This window comes from Oncorhynchus mykiss, chromosome 13, assembly GCF_057628025.1.
Source record: "Oncorhynchus mykiss isolate SJ-2025 chromosome 13, ASM5762802v1, whole genome shotgun sequence".
NCBI lineage: Eukaryota > Metazoa > Chordata > Actinopteri > Salmoniformes > Salmonidae > Oncorhynchus > Oncorhynchus mykiss.
The window spans coordinates 29,752,400-29,764,485 of record NC_143034.1 but is presented as its reverse complement, the minus strand read 5'-3'; the positions used below and the strand labels follow the sequence as shown (position 1 = coordinate 29,764,485).

The 12,086-nt window shown below is 51.2% G+C and overlaps 1 protein-coding gene across 4 annotated transcripts in view; it reads left to right on the top strand.

Annotated features, from left to right (window-relative positions):
* The window catches only part of LOC110485936 (regulatory-associated protein of mTOR), a 212,740-nt gene that overhangs the window by 109,493 nt on the left and 91,161 nt on the right, over positions 1-12,086 (top strand). For all 4 annotated transcript variants that reach the window (XM_036940605.2, XM_036940602.2, XM_036940601.2 and 1 more), the window contains exon 9: positions 10,804-10,904. In XM_036940605.2, coding sequence (XP_036796500.1) covers positions 10,804-10,904 — 101 coding nt within the window. The remainder of the gene's footprint in view (positions 1-10,803; positions 10,905-12,086) is intronic.

Genomic DNA, 12,086 nt, shown 5'->3' with positions numbered 1-12,086 from the left:
CACCCTATTGATACGGTCTCCCCCAGACCCCCTGGAGGGGTGCGGTGCTCGTCTAGCCCCCTGCTGGGTCTCTTTAGGGGTCTCTAAGTAGGGCAGGGCTGTTCTCATCATGCCTAGTCACTTGGCTTATGTGTCGTTATTTCACGTGACTTAGTCACCTGAGAGACTTGGGAACTCAGCAGTGACACGGGCACACTCTACCTTTAGGAAAACAATAGTAACAAGTCGATTCAAATGAATAAAAATGGAAAATATCTATGCTGTAGCTGGTATGACCGGTAACAGATGTTATACTTTGACCAGGATATCCATTAATTCCTCCCTTACCTCTGTGTCCCCTTGAACAAAGAGGAAAACCAATTGACCTCTACTTTTCTGGTACACAGGTTGTCCCGTCCGGGATGCTAAATGTTTCCTCTTTGGTGCTTCACGATGTTGCCAATCACTGTTGGCAGGAACACCCAGTACTCAGTGCTTTTACTCCACAGGGCCACCAGCCGTTCATCTAAACGGTAATGGGATGTTGTAGGTTGTATCGTTTGTCCTTCACAGGTCTCTCCCCTAGCCAAACAAGCTTTGGAAATGTGTTAGTAAATCATACTGGTAGGGTAGGTTTTATGGAAATATTGACAATCAATTGTTTACCTCAAGCAGGAACCCTGAGAAAACATGTCTTCACATGTCGCTGCTCACCAGTGCCCCCCCCCCAGTGCCCCCCGTCTCTCGGAGTCAAGGTTATGGCAGAACCATGTAGTCTTCCTTTTCCTCCGTTCTAATGCATTTAGCAGAGTGAGTGAGTGTGTGTTGTCAGTACTGACTGTGCATGTGTGTTAGGCCAGATGAATGGGGGCAGTGGGTGAGCTCTTGTGGGGTTTAGCAGGTCTGAATGGGAAAGAGAAATGGTGTCTCTTTGATGCTCTGACACGCTGCTCTTTCACATGAGCGATGTCTTGTTGGTTCAGTGCAGCTCCTCAGCGTCCTCTCTGGGCACTGTGTGTGTGAGCTTTCTTTAGTGTGTGTGTGTGTGTGTGTCAGGATATACCCAGGGAGATGGGGTAAGCCATTCGTTCCACTCAGTCTATTTCCCCCTTCCTCCTTGTACTCCACTGAGGGGGTCATGAAGCATCATGGGGGGCCGGCGGCCCGGTCAACACATCACCATCAACACAGCCAGGCCTCTATTGATCTACACTACACACACTGGGGCTGTCAGGAGTCATCATTAGACCACACACACCACATGCTGTACATTGTTTTACATTTTGTTCATTTAGCAGACGCTCTTATCCAGAGCGTTTCAGGGTTAAGGTGACTTGCTCAAGGGCAAATTGATGCATTTTTCACCTAGTCGGCTCAGGGTTTCGAAGCAGCATCTTTTCGATTACTGGTCCAACGCTCTTATCCGCTAGGCTACCTGTCGACACGCACACGGACAGACAGAGCAGGAGATCAATGCGGGGACCCAAGAGGAAACTCCTTATTTGGCATCAACAGGAAGTCCCATCTGAGGACCAAGTTCCGACCGACTAGTGCCATCAGGGGACTAACTAGTGTGACTGAGCAGGAGATCAATGTGGGGACCCAAGAGGAAACTCCTTATTTGGCATCAACAGGAAGTCCCATCTGAGGACCAAGTTCTGACCGACTTGTGCCATCAGGGAACTAACTAGTGTAGGCTATTGTTTAGGGCACAAGGGGAAGATGGATCCTAATCTAGATTACTGGCAAAGTTTGTATTGGTAGAACCGCCTGGCCTTTCAGCCTATCAGTACCCGCTACAGAACGTTGCCGGGCATCCTCTTTAGCATATGCATCAGATGCATATTAACCTGCAAGGTGCACAAACCAGATTGATAAATAGAGCATAAACTATTGTAAATGTAGGCCTATAGCCTGTTTTTGTTTCCCTTACAATAAAAACACTACAGTGTAATCCATTTGATCAACTTAATTTGTAGATTTGATTAGTGATAGTTATAGTAATTAAGTCCAGTTTCAGTTTGTAGAAGTCCACCCCATGCTCTTTCCGCCGTTCTCCCTGCGGACATACAAGAGTTCAATAAATGTTTAGAGTTCAGCCATAGACATGTCCCACCTACTGTTTCCTTTTCTATGCACATGAGCAACAGTACCATCTCTGATGTGCTGCAACATCTGCATGTCACAAACTCCTCCCTCTTTTCAACCCAAACCGTGCCGTCCCTCCCAGACTCGTGTCTCACCGTGCCGTCCCTCCCAGACTCCTGTCTCACCGTGCCGTGCCGTCCCTACCAGACTTCTGTCTCACCGTGCCGTCCCTCCCAGACTCCTGTCTCACCTGCCGTGCCGTGCCGTCCCTCCCAGACTCCTGTCTCACCGTGCCGTGCCGTCCCTACCAGACTCCTGTCTCACCGTGCCGTGCCGTCCCTACCAGACTCCTGTCTCACTGTGCCGTGCCGTCCCTCCCAGACTCCTGTCTCACTGTGCCGTGCCGTCCCTCCCAGACTCACCGTGCCGTCCCTCCCAGACTCCTGTCTCACTGTGCCGTCCCTACCAGACTCCTGTCTCACCGTGCCGTGCCGTCCCTACCAGACTCCTGTCTCACCGTGCCGTGCCGTCCCTACCAGACTCCTGTCTCACAGTGCCGTGCCGTCCCTACCAGACTCCTGTCTCGCCGTGCCGTCCCTACCAGACTCCTGTCTCACCGTGCCGTGTCGTCCCTACCAGACTCCTGTCTCGCCGTGACGTCCCTCCCAGACTCCTGTCTCACTGTGTCGTCCCTCCCAGACCCCTGTCTCACCGTGCCGTGACGTCCCTCCCAGACTCCTGTCTCACTGTGCCGTCCCTCCCTGACTCCTGTCTCACCGTGCCGTGCCGTGCTGTCCCTCCCAGACTCCTGTCTCACCGTGCCGTGCCGTCCCTACCAGACTCCTGTCTCACAGTGCCGTGCCGTCCCTACCAGACTCCTGTCTCGCCGTGCCGTCCCTACCAGACTCCTGTCTCACCGTGCCGTGACGTCCCTCCCAGACTCCTGTCTCGCCGTGACGTCCCTCCCAGACTCCTGTCTCACTGTGTCGTCCCTCCCAGACCCCTGTCTCACCGTGCCGTGACGTCCCTCCCAGACTCCTGTCTCACTGTGCCGTCCCTCCCTGACTCCTGTCTCACCGTGCCGTGCCGTGCCGTCCCTACCAGACTCCTGTCTCACCGTGCCGTGCCGTCCCTACCAGACTCCTGTCTCACAGTGCCGTGCCGTCCCTACCAGACTCCTGTCTCGCCGTGCCGTCCCTACCAGACTCCTGTCTCACCGTGCCGTGTCGTCCCTCCCAGACTCCTGTCTCACTGTGTTGTCCCTCCCAGACCCCTGTCTCACCGTGCCGTGACGTCCCTCCCAGACTCCTGTCTCACTGTGCCGTCCCTCCCTGACTCCTGTCTCACCGTGCCGTCCCTCCCTGACTCCTGTCTCACCGTGCCAGTTGGGATCACTGTCTCAGTTTTTCTATGTGGCGAAGAATCAGGCATCGGAGGCTCGAAGTCAACATCTGAATCGGATGAAGACTCTTCATCAGCAACGTCGACTTCAAGCTCAATATATGATCCTCCATCCGACTCTAACTCACCTAGTTCTGCAGCATTTGCAATAATGTCAGTGCGTCCATTCGTTTGGTTCGGCTTGCCATTGTGAACTACACGCTGTATGTTGTACTCTGTGTCTAATTTGACTCTCCCCGAGGGGAAATTATATAACCTTTTACAGCCTTTCATAATAAAATAGACTGCCCACAATTCGTCATCAAAGTTATAATATAGTTCTAAATTCAATCATCCTCTTCACCCTCATCATTCAGATCAATCCAATTCAATCACCCTCATCAACCAGTTCATTGAAGTCACCATTATCAGTTTATACCTGGTTTCTATTGCCCATTCATCCATGGACGACAGAATAGCATATTTGAACTGTGTTATGTTACTGGTTTTTGCGTAGTAGGCAGAGCAATGCTGCCGCGTGAGTGGTCATGTGCTGAATTCATGGACAGCAGGGATATTCTTGGGAAAAGTGACATTTTGGAAATAGAGCTGCACCTCTTGAATAGCGAGTTATTTGACAAAGGTAAGTGTAAGAGAAACTACAGAATATGCTCTTTCTGATACTATTTAGAAATGAAAATGTTTTACCTGCATGTGACTCTGAAGGAGGATATGATGAAGTGATGCTCCTTTCCCTGCGTCTGTAAATGTATGTTTGACAACTGATATTGTCACTCATCAGATTATTGTCAATTTAATCTTGTCTGTCGTCTAACTCTCTTAATCTGTGTGAAATGAGTTTGGGTGTAGTTTAGGTGTGGTTTCCATGGGCCGGCTGTGCAGGCTGACTGGCATCGCAAGGATCTGTTTTGCATTGTTCCGAAGGCCGACTGCATCACACAGCATGTTTTCTGTTTCCCTTACAACACATTCGACTAGTAATAGTTACAGTAAATAATAATCCTGTGGCGGCTTCTTTTTACAAAGTAAAACGTAACAGAGAATGGTATCAAGGCGTGCGGTCCAATGATTAACATGACCGCCAACGCTGATAAATAGGCACAACACACTCAGTACACAGAATCATTACACTATCGCTCAAAATCAATTCAACCTCTTCACCCTCAGTTAGGCCTCATTTTAAATTTGATTGTGAAGTAACTTGCACAATTATCGCCCATTCCATCCGTTTGTCATTCATTCAGTGGGCTGGCATCGTTTGCTTCGCTGGACAGAGTCCAGGATATGTTTTACATTATTCTAAAGGCCTACTAGCTTGTTTCAGTCTCCATTACAGGAAATTTGATTAGTAATAGAGCTATAGTAAATAAAACAGTCCCACAACAGCGTATTTTGACAAAGTACAACTTTAAAGAGAATGGTATCAACCCCCAGGGCGTGCGGTCAAATGATTTGCTGCTGATAAATGGGCATAACACAAACTCTTCATCCCATTGTCTTTCTAAATTAAATCAACCTCTTCACCCTCCTTATCATTAATTAGGCCTCATTTGAATTCAATTGTGAAGTAAGTTGCACAGTTATCACCCATTTGTGTTTCATTCAGTGGGGAGAGAGTCACATTAGCACCTGGCTGGATACCAACATCCTGTCTTGACGGGTTTAGTTGGTAATAGGTGTGGAAACAAACAGAAAAAAAGGCTAAGTATTTTTCTGTTTGTGTCTTTCAAATTCTGACAAATGAGCAGTGTAAAATACAAACATTTAGGAAAAGTTGTAAGGAACAGGACAACTTTTATTGTGTGCTGATTTTTCCCCCTCAAATGTATTTTCAAAATCAAACGTCAGTGGCCGTTGGCCTACAGTCGTTCTAGTGTTAACCCCCTCGCTCCTTTCTCCCTCTCTCCCTCCAGTCCATTAGCCATTAGTCTCTCTCCCTTTAGTTCAGTACTACACTCTCTGTTAGCTAGTCTTTAGCCTTCTCCCTCTCCCTCTCCCTCCCGCTCTCGTGCGCTCTCTCTCTCTCTCGTGCTCTCTCTCGCTCTCGTGCTCTCTCTCGCTCTCGTGCTCTCTCTCTCTCTCGTGCTCTCTCTCTCTCTCGTGCTCTCTCTCTCTCTCGTGCTCTCTCTCTCTCTCGTGCTCTCTCTCTCTCGTGCTCTCTCTCTCTCGTGCTCTCTCTCTCTCTCGTGCTCTCTCTCTCTCTCGTGCTCTCTCTCTCTCGTGCTCTCTCTCTCTCTCGTGCTCTCTCTCTCTCTCGTGCTCTCTCTCTCTCTCGTGCTCTCTCTCTCTCTCGTGCTCTCTCTCTCTCGTGCTCTCTCTCGTGCTCGCTCTCTCTCTCTCGTGCTCGCTCTCTCTCTCTCGTGCTCTCTCTCTCTCGTGCTCGCTCTCTCTCGTGCTCTCTCTCGTGCTCTCTCTCTCGTGCTCTCTCTCTCTCTCGTGCTCTCTCTCTCTCTCTCGTGCGCTCTCTCTCTCTCTCGTGCGCTCTCTCTCTCTCGTGCGCTCTCTCTCTCGTGCGCTCTCTCTCTCGTGCGCTCTCTCTCTCTCATGCGCTCTCTCTCTCTCGTGCGCTCTCTCTCTCTCGTGCGCTCGCTCTCGCGCGCTCGCTCTCTCGCGCTCGCTCTCTCTCTCGTGCGCTCTCTCTCTCTCGTGCGCTCGCTCTCTCTCTCTCGTGCGCTCGCTCGCTCTCTCTCGTGCGCTCGCTCTCTCTCGTGCGCTCTCTCGTGCGCTCTCTCGTGCGCTCTCTCGTGCGCTCTCTCGTGCGCTCTCTCGTGCGCTCTCTCGTGCGCTCTCTCGTGCGCTCTCTCGTGCGCTCTCTCGTGCGCTCTCTCGTGCGCTCTCGCTCTCTCGTGCGCTCTCGCTCTCTCGTGCGCTCTCGCTCTCTCGTGCGCTCTCTCTCTCTCGTGCGCTCTCTCTCTCTCGTGCGCTCTCTCTCGTGCGCTCTCTCTCGTGCGCGCTCTCTCTCTCGTGCGCGCTCTCTCTCTCGTGCGCGCTCTCTCTCTCGTGCGCGCTCTCTCTCTCGTGCGCGCTCTCTCTCTCGTGCGCGCTCTCTCTCTCGTGCGCGCTCTCTCTCTCGTGCGCGCTCTCTCTCTCGTGCGCGCTCTCTCTCTCGTGCGCGCTCTCTCTCTCGTGCGCGCTCTCTCTCTCGTGCGCGCTCTCTCTCTCTCGTGCGCGCTCTCTCTCTCGTGCGCGCTCTCTCTCTCTCGTGTGCGCTCTCTCTCTCTCGTGCGCGCTCTCTCTCTCTCGTGCGCGCTCTCTCTCTCTCGTGCGCGCTCTCTCTCTCTCGTGCGCGCTCTCTCTCTCTCGTGCGCGCTCTCGCTCTCTCGTGCGCGTTCTCGCTCTCTCGTGCGTTCTCGCTCTCTCTCGTGCGCGCTCGCTCTCTCTCGTGCGCGCTCGCTCTCTCTCGTGCGCGCTCTCTCTCTCGTGCGCGCTCTCTCTCTCGTGCGCGCTCTCTCTCTCGTGCGCGCTCTCTCTCTCGTGCGCGCTCTCTCTCTCTCGTGCGCGCTCTCTCTCTCTCGTGCGCGCTCTCTCTCTCTCGTGCGCGCTCTCTCTCCCTCGTGCGCGCTCTCTCTCTCTCGTGCGCGCTCTCTCTCTCTCGTGCGCGCTCTCTCTCTCTCGTGCGCGCTCTCTCTCTCTCGTGCGCGCTCTCTCTCTCTCGTGCGCGCTCTCTCTCTCTCGTGCGCGCTCTCGCTCTCTCGTGCGTGCGCGCTCTCTCTCGTGCGCGCTCTCTCTCGTGCGCGCTCTCTCTCTCTCGTGCGTTCTCGCTCTCTCTCTCGTGCGTTCTCGCTCTCTCTCGTGCGTTCTCGCTCTCTCTCGTGCGTTCTCGCTCTCTCTCTCGTGCGCGCTCTCTCTCTTGCGCGCGCTCTCTCTTGCGCGCGCTCTCTCTTGCGCGCGCTCTCTCTTGTGCGCGCTCTCTCTCGTGCGCGCTCTCTCTTGTGCGCGCTCTCTCTTGTGCGCGCTCTCTCTCGTGCGCGCTCTCTCTCGTGCGCGCTCTCTCTCGTGCGCGCTCTCTCTCGTGCGCGCTCTCTCTCGTGCGCGCTCTCTCTCTCGTGCGCGCTCTCTCTCTCGTGCGCGCTCTCTCTCTCTCGTGCGCGCTCTCTCTCTCGTGCGCGCTCTCTCTCTCGTGCGCGCTCTCTCTCTCGTGCGCGCTCTCTCTCTCGTGCGCGCTCTCTCTCTCGCGCGCTCTCTCTCGTGCGCGCTCTCTCTCGTGCGCGCTCTCTCTCGTGCGCGCTCTCTCTCGTGCGCGCTCTCTCTCGTGCGCGCTCTCTCTCGTGCGCGCTCTCTCTCGTGCGCGCTCTCTCTCGTGCGCGCTCTCTCTCGTGCGCTCTCTCTCTCGTGCGCGCTCTCTCTCTCTCGTGCGCGCTCTCTCTCTCTCGTGCGCGCTCTCTCTCTCTCGTGCGCGCTCTCTCTGTCTCGTGCGCGCTCTCTCTCTCTCTAGTGCGCGCTCTCTCTCTCTCGTGCGCGCTCTCTCTCTCGTGCGCGCTCTCTCTCTCTCGTGCGCGCTCTCTCTCTCTCGTGCGCGCTCTCTCTCTCGTGCGCTCTCTCTCTCTCGTGCGCTCTCTCTCTCTCGTGCGCGCTCTCTCTCTCTCTCGTGCGCGCGCTCTCTCGTGCGCGCGCTCTCTCGTGCGCGCTCTCTCTCGTGCGCGCTCTCTCTCGTGCGCGCTCTCTCTCGTGCGCGCTCTCTCTCGTGCGCGCTCTCTCTCGTGCGCGCTCTCTCTCTCGTGCGCGCTCTCTCTCGTGCGCTCTCTCTCTCTCTCTCTCGTGCGCTCTCTCTCTCTCTCTCGTGCGCTCTCTCTCGCTCTCTCGTGCGCTCTCTCTCTCTCTCGTGCGCTCTCTCTCTCTCTCTCTCGTGCGCTCTCTCGTGCGCTCTCTCGTGCGCTCTCTCGTGCTCTCTCTCTCGTGCTCTCTCTCTCGTGCTCTCTCTCTCGTGCTCTCTCTCTCGTGCTCTCTCTCTCGTGCTCTCTCTCTCTGGTTCAGTAGCCTTTAGTCTTAGCCTCTTCTCCCTCCACTTCTAGCCTCACTGACTGCTCATTATATGACGGAGAGCTGGGAGAGGGGCTGAGGTGATTTTCCTGTGTCGCCGTGTTGATTACCATGGTGCCGGGCGCCGCGGATACCGCTCCCGTCTGGGACAAGCAATCCCCACGCTCATTTCCATGGCAATCTCAGGTTTGGAATACTGAGTGATCCGAGACACAGGATAGGTTAGTGCTAAAGGAGAGGTTTCCTATTAGGTCTTTGTGGAGGACTTTGATTTAGTTGAAGATTGTGTATGTCTGAGGCAGAGTCCCAAATTGCACCCTATTCTCTATGAAGTAAGGCTATAGCGATTAGAACTTTTTGAGGTCGTTTCGTTTCGATTGTTAAAAAATAATCACGGTTTTTGGTTTCAATGTATTTATTTATTTATTTAGACATGAAATTCCAAGTTGAATGCTGTTTCACATAATACAACTATGAGTAAGTCCCATGGTGACTGCCCATGACTGTTTATCACTTAATAACTGTTTTTTCACGTTACTTTAATAAAATATTAGATTTATTTAAAACTTTATTTCTTTCCAAGTCGTCTCATCTCTATAAAGCTGCTGCCTATGCTGTCTGACAAAAATACATGTTTTAGTAGATCTTCAAAGTAAATAAGGCTGAATAACAACAATCAATCAATCATGTATTTTCAGGCTTGCGAAGCAACTGCCTTCGATCCCTCTCGACCACGCCTCGATCAGACCGTCAACGTCCTAGCAGTCAAAACATCTTTCCTTTCAACCCAACATGTTTACCAGATGTGTGCAACAACAGTGCAACATTCACCTTCTGCTACTGTTTCTGTCAAGTCGTTACATACAGTTTGATGCGTACATTAGATACATCCCACATACGCAAGACACAGAACACAGAACGCACTGGAACTACCTCTGCAACACAATGCTGCAAGCCAAACAAGCCAAACACAGCATTCTATTAGAAATGAATATGCGTCTGGTGGAGCAAAACGCAATGACGCTGTCGGTCTGAGTAAGGCGCCAGTCTCCATGTCTTGCTCCGCACAGACCACACAAGTTGAAGCGGGCGCGTTAATGGATTATGGTCATTGTAGTTAATTACCACATCTTCTGTGCTAAACTATGCACACTGAATAAAAATATAAACGCGACATGTAAAGTGTTGGTCCCATGTTTCATGAGCTGAAATAAAAGATCCCAGACGTGTTCCATACGGACAAAAAGCCTACTTCACTCAATTTGTGCTAAATTTTGTTTACATCCCTGTTAGTGAGCATTTCTCCTTTGCCAAGATAATCCGTCCATGTGACGGGTGTGGCATATCAAGAAGCCGATTTAAACGGCATGATCATTACGCAGGTGCACCTTGTACTGGAGACAAAAGTCCACTAAAATGTGCAGTTTAGTGTCACAACACAATGCCACAGATGTGTCAAGTTTTGAGGGAGTGTGCAATTGGCATGCTGACTGCAGGAATGTCCACCAGAGCTGTTGCCAGAAAATGTAATGTACATTTCTCTAAGCTGCCTCAAGTCGTTTTTAGAGAATTTGGCAGTATGTCCAACTGGCCTCACAACAGCAGATCACGTGTATGATCAGAGTGCCCCATGGTGGCGGTGGGGTTATGGTATGGGCAGGCCTAATCTACGGACAATGAACACAATTTCATTGTATCGATGGTAATTTGAATGCACACAGATACCGTGACGAGATCCTGAGGCCTATTGTCGTGCCATTCATCCGCAGCGATCACCTCATGTTTCAGCACCATGTTGCAAGTATCTGTACTCAATTCCTGGAAGCTGAAAGTAATCCAGTTCTTCCATGGCCTGCATACTCACCAGACATGTCACCCATTGAGCATGTTTGGGATGCTCTGGATCCACGTGTACGACTGCGTATTCCAGTTCCCGCCAATATCCAGTAACTTTGCACGGCCGTTAGAGGATTGGGACTATATTCCTCAGGCCACAATCAACAGCCTGATCAACTCTAGGAAAAGGTGATGTTGCGCTGCATGAGGCAAATGGTGGTCTCACCAGATACTGACTGGTTTTCTGATGCCACGCCCCTATTTTAGGGTATCTGTGACCAACAGCATCTGTAGTCCCAGTTATGTGAAATCCTTTGATTAGGGCTTAACACTGCTTTAAATCCATGGTCGCATTCCTCCAACAGAGTTCCAGACACTTGTAGAATCTATGCCAAGGTGCATTGAAGCTGTTCTGACTCGTGGTGCCCACCCCTATTAAGACACTTTATGTTGGTGTTTCCTTTATTTTGGCAGTTACCTCTATCTTAATGTTACTGACTAACCTATGGTGTTGTGTAGGATACCTGGGAGACTGAATGACAGACGCACCCCTCTGGGAGAGCTCAACTGGATCTTCACTGCTATCACTGACACTATCGCCTGGAACGTGCTGCCCAGAGGTACACACACACACACATGAGCTTGGGAGCGTTTCTGCAAGCACACACACGCATACCCCTGTGTCTACCTAGGTTGCTCAGACAAGTAGAAAGTATCTCTCACTCACTCACACTCATGTGAGTCGTGATGTGAGAGGAGAACAGTGGTGATGGGCTGATAAGCCCCAGAAGCCATACGGCACTGCAATTCATTAATCAGCCTACATCACAGAGAATCTCCTTCATGAAGGCACGGCACACCTAATCCACCACACACACACACACACCTCACCACACAAAACACTCTCACACGGACATACACACTCACTCTGTCACACACAAAAGCACGCGAACACGCACTCGAATCACACCGCAATCAAAACACTTATACACAGACAGACTCACTCTCTCTCTCACACACACCCACCCACACACACCAATTATTATCATTAGTTGGGGATTAACACTGGAGCAACCTGGCCCCATTAAACTAAATGAGATAATGCATGAATTAATAATAAGAGTTGAAAATGTCACTACCGCCCCCTGCCTTGATCTATCTGGCGCTGCTACGGCACTCTGCCTGTCTGTCCACATTCAATACATACACACACAATGCACACACACCTACAGTACATTCGGAAAGTATTGATCCATTGACTTTTCCACATTTTGTTATGTTACAGCCTTATTCTAAAATGGATCAAATCATTGTGTTATCATCAATCTACACACAATACCCCATAATGACCAAACAGAAACAGGTTTTTAAAAATTGTTTCAGATTTATAAAAAGTAAACAAATAGATACCCTATTTACATAAACATTCAGACCCTTTGCTTATGCGTCTCGAAATTGAGCTCAGGTGCATCCTGTTTCCATTGGTCATCCTTGATTTTTCTACAACTTGATTGGAGTCCACCTGTAGTAAATTCAATTGATTTGACATGATTTGGAAAGGCACACACCTGTCTATATAAGGTCCCACAGATGCTAGTGCATGTCAGAGCAAAAACCGAGCTATGAGGTTGAAGGAATTGTCTGTAGAGCTCCGAGACAGGATTGTGTCGATGCACAGATCTGGGGAAGGGTACCAAAAAATGTCTGCAGGATTGAAGTTCCCCAAGAACTCAGTGGCCTCCATTCTTAAATGGAAGAAGTTTGGAACCACCAAGACTCTTTCTAGAGCTGGCCGACCGGGC